Consider the following 21,637-nt stretch of genomic DNA (forward strand, 5'->3'; position numbering starts at 1 on the left):
CCGATACCTGCACAAACTGTCAAACCACCACCCGAGCCAGAAAAGGGGCATGATTAGTACGCTCGTAACGAGAGCAGGACGAATATGTGAGCCGCAACACCTCAAACGAGAAATGCAACACCTGGAAACAGTCCTGAGGAGCAATGGGTACTCCACAAATTATATTAGAAGTGTAACTGAGCCAAACACTCGGCGAAGTAAGGAACCAGAAAAAGAAATGTCGGGTACGGCCTTTCTGCCATACATTCCCAGAGTGACGGACAGAATCGGCCGTATATTGCGCAAACATGGCGTAAAGACGATCTTCAAACCGACAAGGAAGATCAAAGAGTGTCTTAGATCGGCGAAGGAGAAAAGAGACCCACTTTCAATGTCGGGAATATACCGCATACCATGCACATGCGGAAAAGTTTATGTCGGGATGACTGGACGATCTATTAACACCAGGATCAAGGAGCATAAGCGACATTGCAGGTTGGGGCAGGTGGAGAAATCGGCCGTGGCAGAACACGCACTGAATGAGACCGACCACGTAATAAAATTCGCCGACACGGAAGTTCTGGCTGTAGAGAACCACTATCACACGCGCTTGTTCAGAGAAGCTGTAGAAATACAAAAACACGCGAACAGTTTGAACAAGAAAGAGGAAAGCCTTAAGGTCAACGGATCCTGGCTTCCCGTACTGCAGCGAACGACCGTCGCAGGTAGCAAGAGGAGAACCGCACCGGAAATGACCGCGGAGAAGCCCTCGGACGTTGGCGCGCCAGGTACATATAGTCTGCGCCCGCGAGCTCGGCTCCAGTTCACCACCGGCAATGGAGGGTGAAGCTTTGACAATGCCAGCCACTCGTGCTGGCGAAACGTCAGAAAAATCATTAGATGAACGTCGGCCGAAGAACCCGAGACAGAAGCCAATAGGCAGTTTGTCTACAGTCTGTATCGCAGAAGTACCCAGATCATGCTATATTAGTCGGAGGAGACTTCAACCTACCCAGTATAGGCTGTGATGTCTATGGATTCATTACAGGTGGTACGGACAGCCGTTGTGTAAATTACTTTTGAACACATTATCCGAAAACTGTCTTGAGCAGCTAAATCGACAGCCAACGCGTAATGGAAATATTTTAGATCTGGCAGCCATGAACAGACCAGACCTCATCGACGGTGTCAGTGTTGAGACAGGGATTAGTGATCAGGATGTTGTCATTACGACTATGGTTATGAAAGTTAAGAAGTTGGTCAAGAAGGCTAGGAGAGCATTCTTACTAGAAAGAGCAGATAAGCAGTTGTTAGTATCCCACTTAGTAAATGAATCGACTTCATTTACTTCCGGTACGATGGATGTGGAAGAATTATGGGCAAGTTTTAAACACATTGTAAATCATGCATTGGACAAGTATGTGCCGAAAAAGTGGGTTACGGACGGAAAAGACCCACCGTGGTTTAACAGCGCAATTCGGAGAATGCTCAGGAAGCAAAGGCAGTTGCACTCGCGGTACAAGAAAGATCGGGAGAATGAGGACAGTCAAAAGTTAGTTGAGATTTGTGCTGCTGTAAAAAGAGCGATGCGTGAAGCATTCAACCACTACCACCATCATACCTTAGCAAAAGATCTTGCGGAAAACCCAAGGAAATTGTTGTCTTCCATGAAATCGGTAAGCGGGTTGAAGGCTTCCATCCAGTCACTCACTGATCAGTCTGGCCTGGCAACAGAAGACAGCAAAACGAAAGCTGAAATTTTAAATTTTGCATTTGAGAAATCTCTCACGCAGGAGGATCGTACAAACATATCGCCGTTTGAGTCTCGTACAGATTCCTATATGGAGGACATAGTGATAGACATCCCTGGGGTTGTGAAGCAGCTGAATGGGTTGAAAATAAATAAATCGCCAGTCCTGATTGGATTTTAATTCGGTTTTACAGAGAGTACTCTACTGCATTGGCTCCTTACTTAGCTTGCATTTATCGCAAATCTCTTGCCCAACGTAAAGTCCCGAGTGACTGGAAAAAAGTGCAGGTGACACCTATATATAAGAAGGGTAGAAGGACGGATCCTCAAAATTACAGACCAATATCCTTAACATTGGTTTGTTACAGGATTCTCGAATATATTATCAGTTCGAATATAATGAATTTCCTTGAGACAGAGAAATTGCTGTCCATGCATCAGCATGGCTTTAGAAAGCATCGCTCCTGCGAAACGCAACTCGCCCTTTTTTTCACATGATATCTTGCGAACCATTGAGTGTTCATCGGAGGTGAGGGTATCATCTGGAGTGCCCCAGGGAAGTGTGGTAGGTCCGCTATTGTTTTTATCTACATAAATGATATTTTGGTTAGGGTGGATAGCAATGTGAGGCTGTTTGCTGATGATGCTGTGGTGTACGGGATGGTGTCGTCGTTGAGTGACTGTAGGAGGATACAAGATGACTTGGACAGGATTTGTGATTGGTGTAAAGAATGGCTGCTAATTCTAAATATAGATAAATGTAAATTAATGCAGATGAATAGGAAAAAGAATTCTGTAATTTACGAATACTTCATTAGTAGTGTAGTGCTTGACACAGTCACGTCGATTAAATATTTGGGCGTAACATTGCAGAGCGATATGAAGTGGGACAAACATGTAATGGCAGTTGTGGGGAAGGCGGATAGTCGTCTTCAGTTCATTGGTAGAATTTTGGGAAGACATGGTTCATCTGTAAAGGAGACCACTTATAAAACACTATAAAACACTTAATATGACCTATTCTTGAGCACTTCTCGAGCGTTTGGGATCCCTATCAGGTCCGATTGAGGGAGGACATAGAAGCAATTCAGAGGCAGGCTGCTAGATTTGTTACTGGTAGGTTTGATCATCATGCGAGTGTTACGGAAATGCTTCAGGAACTCGGGTGGGAGTCTCTAGAGGAAAGGAGGCGTTCTTTTCATGAATCGCTACTGAGGAAATTTAGAGAACCCGTATTTGAGGCTGACTGCAGTACAATTTTACTGCCGCCAACTTACATTTTGCGGAAAGACCACAAAGATAAGATAAGAGAGATTAGGGCTCGTACACAGGCATATAGGCAGTCATTTTTCCCTCGTTCTGTTTGGGAGTGGAACAGGGAGAGAAGATGCTAGTTGTAGTATGAGGTACCCTCCGCCACGCACCGTTTGGTGGATTGCTGAGTATGTATGTAGATAGATAGTATTTGAGTTATCTTTGGTATCAGTATTACAGGTACACAACTTTCAGGAATTCTTCCAACACACCGATCCGCAGCAGGCAATTTCTTACAGGACAGTTAGCAAATAACTTTAAACTAAGCTTGCTGATTATCTTTTATATCTGTTGACTTAAAAAAAAAAGTACTAATTCCCTATAAGTATTGAAGCAAATGCACAAAACGAGATTTCCATTAAGGCAACAGAAAAACCTGTGGCAAAAATTGCTAATTTCCTAAAACTTTTTGATGTTAATTGTTGTTATTAGCGAGCTCTAAAATTTTGTTAATTTACGATAAATTTAGATAGTATATATACTCTTCTTTGAGGGAAAACAAGATGTAATAAAAGTACCATATGTTAGTTAGAATATCTGCTACAGTAACTAAATCACAAACTCCGATTTACTATAATTAGATTATGCACAGGACAATGGTAACTTCAGAAAATTCTCAAAAATGCTCATTTATTTGCATCGATATACAACGAAATTAGCGATGATCTGTTCTTTAGCAGTAACATTTAATCACAAACACTGATTTGCTACGAAATAAGTTATCCAAAAACACTCATACTGGTAACTTGTGAAAATACAGCTTTTTAAGCATCCAAAAATTCTCAAAAATAACCTATTTCCCACGTAATTATACAATGAAATCAGAGAATGGTTGTTTCCAATGACGATAGGTCTACTGTTCTTAAAAAAATTTTAAAAGAGCACAATTAAGTTTAAGCCTACAGTTGACAATAGCAGTACAAGATTATCACAGCACTCATGTATGTTTGAAATTTCACAATATATCACAATACAAGCTGGAGTAGATAAAGTCAATGGAAAATTATGCAGAAGCGTCACGAACAGTAAAGTATGCAAATGTAGAAATTCACATTGGCACACAAATCTTGCACACACAGTCTCACACAAAGGGAAATCCCCAAGTTGTCTTTTACATATAAATAAATGTGCAAATTGTATGGATCTTTTTACTTCGCTGTTTCTGTGCTAATTTCTACATGGTGTGCCAAAGAACAACACTGCAGCATGAATTTATCTTAATCAAAATTTAGAAAAATGTGCAGTACGAACAAAGCCTGTTGCAGCTACTCATTGAGTGCAGGTGCATCTTGGCGGACATTTGGCATCAGGGAATGACCATGATTATTATCTGGTGGGCATGAGGCTTCATCAGTCTCTTCAAACTGGCTGCCATTCATTGCACATTGTTACGACCCTAGGAATTTTCCCTCCTTGGTCATGCCATGGCAGGAAAACAAAACCAAGGGACTTAGACACTTACTCCCCTGGTTCCTGATTTACACCCAAAACAGACGGAGGGCCTCTCTCTCTCTCTCAACTATGCCAATATTCTTCATGGAGAAAATTGAAAATGTATTTTGCGTGCTCTCTTCCCTTAGTAAATTACAATGTGGTTAAGATGACAAATCCTAAACAACTTTGTGATGTACCTGTTAGTATAACATCCGAAAGAACCTCTACATGTTACAAGGATTACTTTTTCACTTGGACCTAATGGAGTTCATGGATCAAGAAATACACACACACTTGGAGATGTGAGGATCCATTTAGTAAATCATGTATGTTGAAGCCTGCCAGACAACAAGATTGATACTGACGTGTAGGTCCCTGTGTTTGAGGAGGATTTGCTTCCAAAGGAGGTCAAGATAATTGTCTGCTGCTGTGATGTAAAGCTGTATTTCCCAACCTGATGAAGTGCTTCTTTGGACACGTGTCTTCGCTGTGTACATATGAGCCAATTTGTGGAGACTGTGACTGGCTGCTTCTTGAAAATTCACCATGTGTGCTACAACATGTCTGTCAGTTGTGGGAATCCCCAGTGCGTTTCTCTGACCAGGGAGTGCAAAATGCAGCAGGTGAAGGTCACCAATCATCTTTCATAATATGACATCCAGAAAAAAATACTATCATTTGCATTAAGTCTCAGTGATTTCAAATTTGGTCACTTCTTTGGTCAGGTCATTAGCAATGCCCGGCATATTTACTTCCTCAACAACCTTTGAATTTGAAGCGAATAAACTTTATTATGGAGGTGTTGGACCCTCCCCTAATGTGATTCCTGTGGCATCTTTGAAAGCTCTCCACACATGTTCTGGAGAAGCAGCATCCTCCTTCAAAGTCTACTGGTGACAGGGCCCCCTTTTGAGAACCGTGTCCCAGAAATCTGCAGACCAGCAACGTGACACCCTAGGGGGCTCGTCACTCTTTGGTGGGTTCTTGCTTGGGTACCACGGATCCCCCTATCTTTCCCAACATCTTTTCTCTTCTGTGCTGCATGTCTATCCTCTTGCTGTTCCTTTACCCCTCCCTTGGGGAACATGGCTGTGGCGTTTCTGGGGATGTGTTCCGCATTTCCAGTAGCTGACTGTCTCACCACTGTTTTTTGTCCCTTTTCTTTCTTTGTTCACCTTGTCCTATCCTTCCTCCACTTCGGCATTTGAGATTCCTCTTTTTCTTCTTCCTCCCTGTGCACTCCTGAAGGATGGGCCACACGTCTGACACATAATAGGTGACTGGGTAACATGTAATTGCTAGCCCCAGGTGGACAAGTAGGGTTTGCACGTACCCGCTGGTACTGCCCAAGCCCAGGTAGGGATGATTGCCTGAGCTGCTAAATTCCCAAATTTCTGATTGGTCCCTCTTTCTGGTGTACAGGGGGTGTAATCTGGGGTGTGAACAATTACCTAAGGCAGGTGAGGTGCCCCCCCCCCCCCCCCCTCCTCTGAGGGAGGGCCCCGAGTTGGAAAGAGCGCGCCATTGGAGATGCTGGCAATCGTAGGGTATTTTCTCACAATGAGCCAGTCATCATCTTCGTGGTCAACGTTTACCAAACATAAATGGAATGAATCTCAAGGTTCAGAGACCCTCCCAGCTGCATCACGGTTCCTCATGGTTCCACGTGCTAAAGAGAGTCAGTCCTTCCCAATGGTAAATCCATTTCTTATTCAGGAAGGTGTGATGCAGTTGTTGGCCCTGTGAAATCCTGCTCTTGTTTATGCAGTGGCACTTTGCTTCTAGAGACTGTTTCTGATTCTCAAGCACAACAACTGCTTGCAGCTTCATTGCACTATGACTATCCTGTTCATATCAAGGCCCATAGAACTCTGAATTCTTCCCATGCTGTTGTTTACACTGTGCTGCTTGCTGGTCTAACTGAGGCAGAAATATAAACCTACCTCTCTGATCAGGATGTCATTGCAGTTAAGCGGTTGATGGAAAAGGTAAATGCATCCTTAGTGCCCACAAGCACACGTTTTCTTACTTTTGATAGAGTGGTGCTTACATCCAAGATCAAAGCTGATTATGAAGTTATCACAGTCCGACCGTACATTCCAAACCCGATGCGCTGCTACCAGTATTATCGTTTCAACCACACTCGAATGTCCTGTCAATACCCAGCCAGTTGTGTAACCTACGGTAGGGATGCTTATGAGTGTGATTGTCCGCTTCCTCCTTCCTGCTGTATCAACTGCAATGGTGACCATGCTGCTTCCTCCTGAGATTGTCCTGCGTATCTCGATGAACGGGCTGTCCAGGAGATCTGGATAAAGGAAAAATAGCCTTACCCGGTCATTCACAAGTTATTGGCTAGTTGCTGCCCTGCAATAAGCCACTAAAATTTCACCTTACAGGACAAAGTCACCTGCTACACAACTGGCAGGCCGGAAAGGACAGAAGGAATACTCCCGCGAAGAAGGAATACTCCCGCGAAAACTTCTTATGTCCCTCCAGCCAGCACACATCCGAGTCTTCCTCTACCAACTGTAAAGGCTCCAAGAAATCAAACAAAGGCAAAGTCTTCTCCTTCGGTGACTTGGAGATCCTCTTCAATGGTGCCACGTGATACACTCGCCCGGCCGACCTCCATGTCGCCGATGTGCGCCACCAACCGTTTTTCTGCCCTGGACTCTGCAGACTGACAGAAGGAGAATGCCGATGCCTTTGTAGATCTCATGGAGCAGAATCCTCCAGCTTCTGTGCCATGTAGCAGTGAGTCTTTGAAGGCTGGCACTCAGCAGCTGCCGAGGTGACACCCCTTCATTTTTTCCCTCCTGCCCTTTCCCTGTCATGACTCTCCTCCGATGGAGCATTCACGACCTTCGATCCAACAAAGAGGACTTACACGGCTGCTCTTAGAATCGTATCCACGTGTTCACTGCCTCCAGGAAACAAAATTGTGTCCGCGCAACTGATTTGAGCTCTCTCATTTCTCCCTGGTCCGCTTTGACCTCCCCCCCCTCTCTCTTCCCCCTCCCCTTTCCCCACTTGAGGAGGGCATTCCATCTTAAGGGGGAGTCATGCTGCTCATCCAGGGTGACGTCAACCCATCTCTCTGACTACCTGGCTTCCTGGTGCAGCCCGCATTTTCCTTCCTCACTTGACCTTTTCCCTTTGTGCTGTTTACATCCCTCTATCATTCAGTGTTACCAGGGCTGACTTCCTCCTGTTTATTCGGCAGCTACTTCACCCCCTTTCTGCTGCTTGATGATTTTAATGTGCACCATCCCCTTTAGGATTATCCGAAGATTGGGAGAAATGAGAGAGCTCAGACGTGTCTGAGAGGTGTCCTCTTGGCTTACCTTCTCACTCACCCTCATTTGTCTTAACAAGGGAGCACCCACGTTTCTTTCAGACTCCATGCACACCTATTCCCATTTTGACCTATCCTTCTGCACTGCACAGCTTGCTCATCGCATCAGGTGTTCCGTTCTCTCTGACACATACTCTAGTGACCATTCCCTGTGTGCTATCTGTTTGCTGACTCCTACCCCATCTAAGGCCGACTGGAGGCTTTACTCCTCCCTGGCAATGTTTGACAAACAAAACTTCCCCAGTTGCTACGGTCAGGTAGAATATCTTACAAACATTATCCTTACCGCCCGTAGAACGTTCCATTCCTCTCACTTCCTGTTTACCACGCCGTGTCCTGGTCCCTTGGTGCACTGGGGCATGTCGCAACACAGTTTGCCCGCTGAGACATGCTCTCCACGTATTTAACTGTCATCCTGTGATGGCAAACTGCATTTATTATAAACAGTTTTGTACACAGTGTCATCACATTCTTCGGAATGGCAAAAAAGCTAGCTGAATTTCATCAACTGGTTGTTGTAACAGTTCCACTCTCTTTTCCACTGTGTGGGCCAACCTCCGATGGGTCTCTGAGACCAAGGTCCATTCTCCAATTTCCGGTCTTACAGTCACTGACGATGTCATAGTGGACGCTGTCGCAATCTCCAAAACCTTGGGCCGCCATGTTGTGGAGATTTCGAGCTCCTCTCACTATTAACGTGCCTTCCTCCATCGGAAACAAGCAGAGGAGGCTGGGGCGATACTCTTCTCGGAATAGTGAGTGCTTTAATGTTGCCTTTACTATGAGTGAGCTAGATCATTCTCTCACTTCATCCCAATCCTCCGCCACAGGGCCAGTTGATGATCACATTCATGTGTTGCAGCACCTTTCTCTTTCAGTCAAGGACTTTCTCCTTCAGACGTACCACATCTGGGCAGAGGGCACTTTTTCCAGATGCTGGCGTGAAGCCACTGTCATACCCATACCTAAGCCTGGTGAGGACAAACACCTTCCTTCTAGCCACTGCCCCATTTCTCTCAACAGCTGTGTGTGCAAGGTTATGAAACATATGATTCATGCCCAGCTTGTATGATGGCCCGAGTCTCGCAATTTATTTACCACTGCACAGTGTGGAATTCAAGTGCACCGTTCTACCGTTGACCATCTTGTCACTTTGTCCACCCATGTCATGGATGGATTTTCTGTGGAAATCCCAGACTGTGGCTGCATTTTTTGATTTGGAGAAAGCCAACGATAGTGTCTGGAGGACTTGTATCCTCTGTACTCTCTTCACATATGGCTTTCATGGCCACCTGCCCCGTTTCCTTCAGAAATTTTTTCAATCTACATGTGACTTCTGCATTGTTGGACTTCCGCATTGTTGCCGCAGGGTTCTGTCCTTAGCGCCATCGTCCTTGCAATCGCCATTAACCCTATAATGGCCTTTCTCCTGCCGGGCATCTGCGGCTTCTTTTTCATTGACAATTTTGCCATTATTGCTGTTCTCCATGGACTTGCCTCTTGGAGCGGCGTTATCAGCGATATCTCGATCATCTTTACTTATGGAGCATCAACAGTGGCTTTCGTTTTTTCACTGACATTGTATGAATTTCTGGCTGCACAGTTGGTTTCTTCCTCTGTTTTCTCTTCTTGTGCCTGTTACTCTTTCATTCATTGAAGCTATGAAATTTCTGGGGCTCATGCTCATAGGAAACTTTCTTGGTCCTCCCATGTGTCTTACCTCGCAGCCCGGCTATATGTGGTCCCTCAGTGTCCTATGTATCCTCAGTGGTAGTTCCTGAGGAACAAATTCAGTCACCCTCGTCCATTTGTACCTGTCCCTTGTCCGTTCAAAACCAGACAATGGGTGTTTTGTTTATGCATTTGCATGTCCGTCCCTCATATGCTGTCTCAATAGGCCTACTTTCCATCGTGGCATCCATTTAGCTACTGGTGCCTTTTACACTAGCCTGGTTGAGAGTCTGCATGCAGAAGCTGCCAAACTACTGCTGTCCTACTGCCGTGACTTTCTCCTCAGCAGATATGCATGCTGTTTGTTAACCATGTATGGTTAACCGTCTTCGATGACTCCTTTGATCACCAGTATGGGCTGTGTCCCTCTCTCTGTTAACTCGTGGAGTTCGCATTTGGCTCTTGCTCTGGCAGCCACTGCCACTTTACATTGGATGTGAACCCTTCACCACCTTGGCTTCTTGCAGTGGGCCATGTTCACCTTGACCTTCATTTGCTACTCTAGTGTTGGTCTATTGCCTTCAGTTTCACTAACTTCACACAGAATGTCACAATAGCACCTTTATGTACACTGATGGGTCTCGGACAGACTGTGGTGTTGGGTGAACCTTCATCATTGGCACCAATGTTTTTTTGGTATTGGCTTCCGGAGCACTGCTCCGTATTCACAACAGAGCTCTGTGTCCTATATCAGGCCATGCAGTACATCCGGTGACTCAGGCTTTTCAATAACATCATCTGCTCCAACTCTCTCAGTGCCCTTCAAAGCCTCTATGTGCTGCAAATGTCCATCCCCTAGTGCAACAAGTCCAGGAAAGCTGTCACTTGCTCACTCTTGATGGAGCCACTGTGATGTTTACGTGGGTTCCTGTCGGTCTGACAGGAAACAAGGCCACCGACACTGCTGCCAAGCCTGCAGTGCTTGTACCTCAGCCCACTGGCTCGTACATTCCCTCCGATGTTCTCTGTGTTGCCATCTGTCAGCAGGTGGTGCCACTTTGGCATCACCACTGGTCCTCCCTTCATGGGGTCACTCTCTGGCTTAGATCTCTCCCAGTGACTTGGACAACCTCCCATCAGCCCTGTTGCCGTGGGGAGATCATTTTAACTAGGTTGGGTATTGGGCACTGTCTTTTTTAGCCATCACCAATTGTTAAGTGGTGCTCCCTCACCACTTTGTGTGCATAGCGCTCAACCTTTGACGGTATGCCATTTCCTGACAGAATGCCCTTTTTTTAAACAGTTATGTTTTCATTTTGTGTTTGTCATCCGAGTCATCGGCCGTTTTAGTGAACAACATATGGGCTGTTGAATGTATTTTACTTTTTATCTATTATAGCAATATGGTGAAGGACATTTAATCTTTAGTTCAGGACCTCCGTTTCTGTACAGCTTATTTGTAGACCTTTCTTCACGTCCCTGTTTTTAGCTGTCTTCTCTTCTCTCAATTGACATTAATGTGTATTCGTTTTTAACTCCTCTCTTTGTCTTCGTGTCCTACAGTTCTGATACGGGCACATATGACCCTAGTTGTTTTTGTGCCCTTAAAACAAAACAACGAAAAAGGAACCTGACACCAGCTAGTGGCTGAAGGAGCCTGAGACTGTGGATTCCAGGGCTTCTTCCAGGCCTACACTTACGCTATGGCCTCACAGGATTCTCCACTGTCAAAACTTGTGAAAGAGAAGAAATTTCAGGAGGAGGCTAGCCAGTGACCCTGAAGGTTCCAGATATCCCCACACTGTCTGGACTTCAAGCTGATGTTCATTGATGTTGTTCCAGCTCTTCTGGTGACAGTGATTTTGGGGCGTGAGCGGCCCTCCAGGCCCTTTCACTCCTAACCAGGGCATCCTCCACATGGTAATTCATGGAACTGCAATGGGTATTACTGTCATCAGCCAGAACTACAACAGTTAATTTCTTCATGTTCTGTGATCTGTGTTACTGAACACATTTCACTGATGACAATTCTCTAATTCTTTGAGGCTATCATGAGTTTTGCTGAAACTGTTGTGGCCCTGAAAGAGCATCTGGATGGGTCTGATGTCTTTAGTGTATGGATTCCCCTCTGTGTCATATTACAAGCAATAGCAGTGCAAGTGTGAACAACCCCTAGCAATCACCATTAGTAATGTTTATTTATCTGCAGGCAGCCCACTTACTTACCCCCTCCCCCCCCCAAAAAAAAAGCATTGTTTTTTGTAGTTTTTTCTTTCTTTTATTTGTACTGCCTCAGTTAGTCTCATATACATATGGAATCACTCACACATACACCCACGATTCGCATACAATTTTTACATTGGTTGTAAACATATTACTTACATCACAACATGCTTCCATCGTTGGCATCACTCCAAACGCGATTTCAAAATGCTACACACAATATTCATGCTGCCATACAACTTTTCTGGTGAGTACTGCTTACAAGAAAGTGATGATATTCACATACACAACATTGTTCTCTGAGTTTTATTCATGGCCCCCAAACTAAATAAAATATGCCAGTAAAGTTGTCTGGCCATAGATACTTAATGCTATCCATGCGTAGCTGGGACAGTTCGCTAGTGTGTTATATAATCTATTGTTGCCCTTCAGTACTGTTGGATTAATGTTGGTTGGTGAGGTGTTTGTCTTGGTTCTCCAGAAATCAGTGTGATGCTTTGTGGGCTCTTACAAGCTGTTTCAAGTGGGATTTCCAAAGAATACGTGGTGTTTAATAATTGATATTATACTCTTTAACACTGTGTAGGGGGCTTGTTAGATACATTTTTACATTTGAACAATCTACAGGAACAGTGCAGTTACTTGTTATAGGAAAACAAGATAAACTCATATTTTTTTTAATTTTGCACCATTCCATACATAGTTTTTCTGTATGGAATGGTATCATCTTGACAAGTGAGAACACTCCATACTTGGCCAAAACTTTCTATGATGCGATCAGTAATCTTATTCCAGAAGAGCTTCTGTGAAGTTTGGAAGGTAGGAGATGGGGTACTGGTGGAAGTAAAGCTATGAGGACAGGTTGTGAGTTGTGCTTGGGTAGCTCAGTTGGTAGAGCACTTGTCCGCGAAAGGCAAGGCAAGGTAAGGTCGCGAGTTCGAGTCTTGGCGTGGCACACAGTTTTAATCTACCAGGGCATTTCAGTAATCTTATTAATGAAGAAGTTTGAGAACTTACCCCTTTGGTGGTAATTTTCCCTTATTTGTTCTGGAATTCTCCTCTTAATTGTAGAGTTTGTTCCACCTCCTTATTGACACGTAAGGCAAATAAAGTATGTGAGCCACTCTCATTACAATAACAACACAGTTACTTAAAGTTGGCTGTTAAGAAAAGAAATGTTGCTTCAATAAGGAGGTGGTATGAGCATTACTGTCAGGAAGAGAATTCCAGGAATAATGAGGAGAAATGACAGTTGAAGGGGAAAGCTTTCCTCCATTTCATTAACAAGATTAAAATTTCATTCATCTTATTAGACATTTCGGGAAAGTGTGCAGTATGTCATTCGTGATTTAAATAATAAAAACTGCTCCAATTACTTATTTTTTGTTGCTTAGCACATACTGAACAGCAAAAAAAAATGTGTAACTGGGACAGGTTTCATTATTTAATCAACAAGATTATTAACTGCATTAGAAAAGTTTTGGCCGAGCAAGGGGTGCAAATGATGATTAACCCCTCCTGGAAAATAAAAGAATGCCTTAGAACTACAAAATATTTACGCAGTCAGTTTTGACTCAAGTCGTATTTAAGATTGTTATAAGTTAATGCTGAGTACCATCCAGACAGACAATTAAATTTGAATGACACATGTCAGTGTTGGCCGGAATAAAAATTGGCCGGTTTTTACACCAGCTGACGACAACATGTCATCTGAATTTACTCATTATCCTTTGCATCAACACTTCATACACTTGATATTGAGTCGTAATAAAGTTGAAACGAGTTATGTAAATAAAATGCAACATAATTGGCATCTAGAGCATTTGATTTAAACAAACATGTCCTGTTTCTGTCAACTTTGTGAATTTTTACTCTCACAATGTTTGATCACATTTGCAGTTTCATACCTAGGTTCTATTTCAGTTTTTCTTGTTGTTGTATTTTTCATGTGGCTCCAGTCACCCCTCTCATCAGACCAGATTACAGAAGCACATATTATGCTATCTAGTGGTCTTACCAGTTTTTGTATGCCATATTGTTTTCTTACAAGTGGTAAATAAATCTTTTTGTTTCTCTGTTGTATTGCAATTTCACTTTAAACTCTTCCTTTTGTTATTGACAATTTATAGAGCAAGACAGGTAGAGGCATAAAATACTATAATAATAACCTCTTTGAGCCAGGTTATAAGTAACTTTAGCCAATAAAAATGCCTTAAAAGCATTTACACGTGGATGGAGGTTACTGAATGCACAGTGCCATATGTTGTTGATTGTGTAATGAATACCAGTGTTGTTGTAGTTTGTCTAATGAATACCAAGCAGTAACTAGCTATCATTGATTCATTCTTCATCATCTGGTAGCTCTTTTCTGTCTTTGATATAACATCTGATAGACTTAATTTTATATGGCTCTTAAATTCATAGTAGCCTTAGTGGCCATAGTAACATTATTGATTGGCTTTGCTTATAAGTTTGTATTTTTCTGATGTATTATGTTCATAATGTAACACTGTAAACAAAAAGCCTTGTTTCCCTTTTTATAAAAAGAATTTTATCTTTGATTTCACAAAACATTTAAGCATTAATCACCTTTGTATTTCTACCCTTTGTGGCATGCAGGAAGAGAAAACAATCACCATCGCTCTTGCTGACAATACCTTTAGAGCACATTAGCTCTGTTATTTTCATGTAACAGGTTTCCTGTTTTGTTGTGGCACACACTTCTGAATGAAACAAAGTTATATATTCGCTAATAAAAGTAAATGGTATTCCATATTTAAAACTAAGTGTGTTATCTTAAAAAATTCACTGATAATTTTCCAGAATAGTTAATATAGGGATTTTTTGGGTACCATTCAATACGCATTCCATGGAAATAGTGACATTATGGGAATGTACAATTTTAAACCAAGGTTCTGTTGCTAAGTATAATTTATGTGTATGAAATTTCACCCTTTATATTAAACTGAGTAGTATTTTTGTAGAGTGTAAGCAGGCAATCTGGGCACGAGTGGGTGCGGAAGTGGGAGCACATGCACACACGTGCATGTGGATGTGTGTATCGTTTCAAACTATTCCAAATACTGTGTCTATTGCTGAAGTCAACACAATTACAGGTGTCAAATATGCTCTCCCCCTACAGAACATAAATTTGTTTTTTAATGTGCTAAAAGCATAAAAATACCACAGTGTGTGTTAGTCTACAAAGGAATGCATATGGGAACATATTATTCATTAAATATTTTCTTCTTTATGCTAGAGTCAGGAAGTGGAATGTCATTGCCTTTGAGTGCTGGTAGTTTGCTGTCCAATGTGCCACCACCATCTGAGCTACCAAGTTTTATATCTCCACCAGCAGATACAGTTTTAAAACCAGTTACTTCACAGGCAGCACCAATTTTCCATGAAACAAAGTTCAGGTAAATCCTTGTTACACTAAAATATTACTGCTATTTTAAAATAAATCTAGGAACTACAGTGACATATTGTGTTCCGTGTGCCGTACTTATGTAATTTAAAACCAAATATCGTAATTTTTTAAGCATTTCTAGAAACAGGAGAATATGCTGCACATCCGTAATTTGTATATTGCCATTCCTCAGCAGGAAGCTTATAAATACTTTTATTAATTTTGGTACTGTTGAGACATAAATGGTGGTAGAATTAAAGGGGTATTTATAAAGCAGTTCACAGATAACATGCACACAAATTAAGAATAAAACTTGTTATGTTGAAAAATCATTCCCTTTTGCAAGAATGCTGCATCATCATATTACAGTCTTAAAAAGTGGTTGACGAATTCAGCACAGAAGTGTAGAATCATTTATGATATAAAGTGAAATCTATTGAATGGTTATTGAACATCTTGTATCAAGGAGTATTCTATTAATAGCTTAAAATGTTTAATGCATGTTAGTTTATTTGGAACTTAAATTGCAAGGAGGACAAGAAACATACATTAGATAAACATGTGGGATCACATTGTGTGGGTCAGAAAAACATATCACAAAATGAAAGTAAATAGCATGTTAAGCATGCCAGGAACCTTTGCCCTACTATAGAAGAAGGGTACAAACAGCTGGAATCAAGCATTATTTAAAGTAAAACTTACAGAAACTGAAAAATGTAACAATGCAGCTTTCTACAGCATTGTTAATAGTAGAAATGGCTGATATAGCCCCTGTGTACAATAGTGCACAGCATTTATTGTCAAAGCAGAAAGATACAAATGTTACATTATTCTCTGAGCACAACCAGTCCTAGCTAAGCCATCTGTAAATAGATTAAGCCACTGTTTAAGAAAGGTCCAGTGTGGGTCATGAGTCATTCTTGGATTTCCCAGTCATTAAAAGCATTTCCTGCAAAAGGTAAGATTCCGTTTTTTTCAGTCATTGATTGTACACAGTTTTAATCTCTCAGGAAGTTTGTTTCAGAAAGTATTTGTAAGGTTTACGTGACTAGCCTGTCACACTGTCTGCTGTGAGTGATAACTGAAGAGTTGATCGATCACAAGCTATTGATACGCCAGTATCTGACTCAGCAGGCCAGAATGCAAGATACTCCTCCCCTCCCCCACTCTGCTTAATCGGTCCATAGATGATGACAGAATTTACATAAAGAAGAATGGGAATGTTGTAAAATGCAGTGCACAGTATTAGATTTTTGGGGGAAATTTAAAAATAGTTCAAGAGTTTTGAAGACAAAGTTAGGAGTTTGGTGTGAAGTACAGTAATAATAATAATAATAATAATAATAATAATAATAATAAATTATTATTCTTTTTGGAATAACAAAAGTATCTCCAAAATAAAAATTTATATGGATTTATGGTATCAATTTATATGGAACTGGTTATGGTATCAACATAAAACTGTATGGGCACTGAATTATATGTTACATTCTTACTACAGATGAAACAGGTAGGTGTTCGGCTGATTGCCCAATGTCCAACCATCCTATAAGCTTGATGTCCAGTAGCCGGATATTGGGCCGAACATTGCCTTGGAGAATGTCGTAATGTAGAGGTCTGAGTGAGCCCGCAGAAATCAGCCACAAGTGATCAAATGGATTTGGGTAAATTAGGGCATCATCGATCATAAATGAAATGAGTGAACGATATATGAATTGAATGATTTGACTGATTGAATTGTTGCAAATTACCATCACTTTCACTCCTTATTATTTGAGGTTACTACTGAAAATAATGCATTAACTGCAAGATAAATTATGGGTTTCAATATTTCAAAAAATATCTTCTTCAGAAGGAGTGGGCCTTGTTACATCACATGGTGGTATATATTAGCTGAAGCCGAGCAGCTCTTGTCATATATAAAATTGGCGAAAACAAAAACTATCCCAAGCAATGGCTTTAGATAGCCGCCAGATTACATTTAGCGTACTTCAGAATGAGTGCTCACTAGTAAATGCCCACAGGTAGAGACTCTTGTCAACCTAAAATTGTAACAGGAGTGAGCATTCATTCTGAAGTATGCTAAATGTAATCTGGCTGCTGTCCAAGGCCATGGCTTGGGATAGTTCTTGTTTTTGTCAATTTTATATGTGACAAGAGCTGCTCGGCTTCAGCTAATATGTACCATCATGTGATGTAACAAGTCCCACTCCGTCTGTAGAAGAAACTTGTAAAAACATCAAAACGTAGGTCAAGGGCTAATAAATCTTTGCTTTGCAACTGGTTGGCTGGTTTTTTCAACCTCTTCAGATTTACACAATTGCTGTTTTGCAGCTATGTTTAAGATTTTAGGTATATTTTGATATAAACAGTGGCAATAAGTTTGCCATTTGTTGTTCGCAGTTAGAATTTCTCATTGCGGAGAAGAGAAAAAGGCAAGTATGTACCAAAACCTTAGTTTATTTTGTTTCTTTACACTGATCAACAGTGAGTCTCTCCACAGATATAAACCTTACAGGTTGTGAGCGTATGTGATGTAATTGCAAAGATTATGAAATGGCGGCAGATACACAAAGGACTTGGCAGTATGAGCCTACTTAAATTTGTCACAATGCACTCCTTCTGGCTTGGATGCATGCGCTGATGTATCCTCTCCTGAGGCAAATTGGTCCACAACTGTTGTTACTGGCACTTGCTTTCTGGATACTAGCACTGGGATGGAGTCGACATCCAAGCCGGTCCCATACATATGCATGTGCTATTAGGGACGGAGGTAACAAATGAGGTTGCAAGATGTCTGTGACGTAGTGCTTCCCAGCTCACCCCCACACTTGCCAACACTGGCCATCTGGATTAGTGTAGAACTGTGATGCATTGCAGAAAATAATGTGATGCCATTCATCGGCAGTCTATGCTTCTTCGTCATGGCCCATTCCAAATGTTTGTGTTACGGTGTTAATGACATACTTCGCATGGGATGGTAAGATTTAGAATCTAAAACATTCAAACCCGAATAACGCTGCTGGTGCCTCTAACTTATATAATGAATCCTCTTCATCTGCGGGAGACACAGATCTAGACACACTTTGCTGCTAGAGGACCACTACAATTCCTGAATTGGAAGCATCAATTTGTAGAACAAACTCCTTCTTAAAATCAGGTATGGCTAACATTGGCATGCTGTCTAACACTGCTTTAAGTGTGTTAAAAGATGCCAGCTGATATTCACCTCTTTTAAAAACCTCTCCTCGTGCCTCGGTTAGGGGACTTGCCAGCTAGGATAAGTTCTGGACAAATTCTCGGGGGGGGGGGGGGGGGGGGGGGTGAGGCCATGTTGATAAACCTCGCAATTTCTTTCTTATTCTTGGGCACCGGAAACTAATGAATGGCTTTTTTGCGCTCTTGGTCCATCCTTAAAACCATTGGATGAAACTGCGTGACCAACTAATGATCTCTCCTCCTTCGTCAGGTTAACTTTTCACAGTTTAATGGTTAATGCTGCCTCAGTAGGTGACACAATACTTGAACTACATGGTCCAAGTGGTCATCAAACATTTTGCTGTAAATAACACCAGTGTCTAAATAATTGTATACACTCTTGAATTTTAAAGCACTCAAAAGAGAATATAAAAGTTGGAACAAGACTGTGGCCCCTGACCAGTTCAAAAGGGACTGTAGTTCTCAGATAAATTCCAGTACGAAATAAATCCCAGTCTGTACAGAAAGCAGTCAAGGGCTTGGACTCTCCTGCAAGTGGGACCTGATGATATGCTTGATTCAGATGTTATGTACCATTAGCCTTTTGCTGGTGGTATTTAAAAAAAAAAAATCTATATCTGTGTAGAAAATATCTCTCTCTCTCTCTCTCTGTCTGTCTCCCCACCCCCTCCCTACTCCCTGTGTGTGTGTGTGTGTGTGTGTGTGTGTTTTTGATGAACGTGATTTGTTGTTAACGGTTTGTTTAAACATGTCAATCAATGTTTCTGGCATAGAGAAAAATAATGTATTTAAGTTGTGTTACATGTATTTTAATTGCTAATATCTATTTTAACATCTGAATTTTGCAGTCCTGTTATACCCCAAAGTAAAGGAGCTGAAATGGTGCCTCCCCTGACACAAGATGTACCTGCTGCAGGTGATAGTGGAAGTGGTAGTAACAGTAGTGGTGGTTTGTTTGATTGGGTGAAGGGAGCAGTTGGAAGTGGGAGTCTTTTATCAAAAGTTGCAGAGAGAGCCAAAAATTCTGTTGATTCCATGATAACTACTTTGGACCCACAGATGAGAGAATTTTTACGTAAGTATTTTTCTTGAACTTGAAATTTGATTTAAGCTTACGTTGGTAATTGCATTAATTTAATTTAGTTCAGTCGCATCATATTGCACATAATTATGGTATAATATGTATATAAAAAGAAATAATTTCTATTGTTTCATGAACTGTGAATGAATGTAGGACAATTGTGTAGTTGAGCAACATTTGGGCTACAATATGTAAAGTTTTTTTGTCAGTGGAAAATCCATGCTGGTACTGACTGGACTAAGTTGGGGAAATGAACCCACAGTGACATCCAGGCTTGACTCACTTTCACTGATGTTTCCACCTATGATTTCTGAAAATCGGAGCAGGTTCTTCCAAGGGAGTAACATCATTAGTGGAACACAGTTTGTGGAGGACCATGTCATACTCAGCCATGAGGAATATACACTGTGTTTCAGATAAGGTGTTTCTCTGTGCATCTTACAAAGTATTAAATGAAAGATAACTTCATTTAGGTAGGTAACTGCAACACACATGATTTGTTCTGTGGTTTTATGAACATGCCGTATTTGCCCGATTATAAGAAGAGGTTTTTTTCCCAAATGCACCATTCGAAAAATACAGGGTCATCTTATATTCACAGATTAAACTATTGCTGCTGAGGTTAACATTTTTATATTGTTTAACAGACTATGCAGAGGTCATATGCAGATTTATTTTGAAGAATTCAGAAGGGCTTGGCTGGGCAAACACTACTCATGTTTGAGCAGGCTTAAGATTTCCTGATATGCCAAAGTGCTTGATACCGTATCGCTGCTGCTCGAACTATCACATGGCATTTGATCTGGGTGGCGCTAGTGCAGGGAAGACACAGGAAAATATGAACTAGCCACTACAACAGTCTATTTCTCAGCTTAAAATTTGATTATTTTGTGGAAATACATAAGGAAATAGTACTAAAATGAATCATCTTACAAACTCTTGTATCTGAACAGGTTTCTCATAAATGTTTGGATTCTGTGTACAAACATTAATGTTACTTTTTAAGCATAGATCACATTCAAAAGTGGAAATGTTGTCCTTCAAAAGAATTATTTGATTCTGAACCCAGGTAGATATTTTATTTGATTATGAGAGACTGTAATGATTTACTAAATGTGCTGCAAATGAGAAATACGGCCGCTGTTCACATATTAGGATACCGGGTAAAAACTTTGCCTGCTTTTAATCAGCTTTAAAACATTATGGTGACATTCAGATGAAATAAGAAGGAAAATTAATCCATAGTAAAATGTCTAAAAACGAAATAAATCTTAAACTGTAATCGTTGTTGCAAGAATAAATTACAGTAGGAGATATTATCAACATTCATGGGTAGATTGCGAGAAAGTGAAGTTCGAGAATTGAACTGAATCGTGATTGCGATCTTTTATTTATGTGTTAGCTGCTGCTGTTACATACGAGGTCTGTTCAGAAAATTCCGGGACATTCGTAATTTTGCGCCAATGGTGTGTGGGAGCGAAATGCAGTTCGGATCCTTGCTGACGCCTGTGTTTAATGTGTAACTGCCAGAAGTTTCAGTATTGTGTGCCTGTTAGTTATTTTTCAGTGCTGTATTGAATAGAACATTGTGTCTCGCAGTTTGGGTATTTTGAGAGAGTTAGAGGAGCAACACGTCTGCATTAAATTTTGCGTGAAACTGAAGAAAATCTTTACAGACACACCAAATGATGCAGGAAGCCTGTGGTGAAGGGTGCTTAAGCCAAACTCGGTGTTACGAATGGTTCATATGGCTTACAAATGGCTGGATGGAAGTTAAAGATGACCCTCATTCAGAATACCCCTCGATATCTACCAACGATGCTCATATCAGAAACATCAACAAAATTGAATGTGCCGATCGAAGACTGACTGTCCAAGAGATTACAGAAAACTGTAACATTTCGGTTGGATCATGTCATGAAATCCTGACACATCATCTTGGAATGCATTGTGTCACCACCAGCTTCATCCAATGGAATGCAAGAACACTCCATAGCTTGTCATCTTTATGTCGAAGTGTCACTAACATTCCACACAACGGAAATAGTGGCCGCGACTACAGTCCCACAGAATCTTCCTTCCACCAACAAGTGATATTATATTTGTGACACATGTGATGTTCCTTAAGAGAGTCAGAAGTGGTGATGAGACATGGATCTACGGTTATGATGTCGAGACCAAAGTTAAACCTTCAGAATG

At 41.4% G+C, this 21,637-nt stretch overlaps 1 protein-coding gene across 2 annotated transcripts in view; it reads left to right on the forward strand.

The window, feature by feature from the left end:
• The window catches only part of LOC126263738 (protein PRRC1-like), a 77,436-nt gene that overhangs the window by 19,806 nt on the left and 35,993 nt on the right, over positions 1 to 21,637 (forward strand). For both annotated transcript variants that reach the window (XM_049960919.1, XM_049960918.1), the window contains exons 2-3: positions 14,989 to 15,148; positions 19,206 to 19,432. In XM_049960919.1, the coding sequence (XP_049816876.1) occupies positions 14,989 to 15,148; positions 19,206 to 19,432 (387 nt within the window). The remainder of the gene's footprint in view (positions 1 to 14,988; positions 15,149 to 19,205; positions 19,433 to 21,637) is intronic.

This window comes from Schistocerca nitens, chromosome 6 (assembly GCF_023898315.1).
Source record: "Schistocerca nitens isolate TAMUIC-IGC-003100 chromosome 6, iqSchNite1.1, whole genome shotgun sequence".
In the NCBI taxonomy this organism is placed as follows: Eukaryota; Metazoa; Arthropoda; class Insecta; order Orthoptera; family Acrididae; genus Schistocerca; species Schistocerca nitens.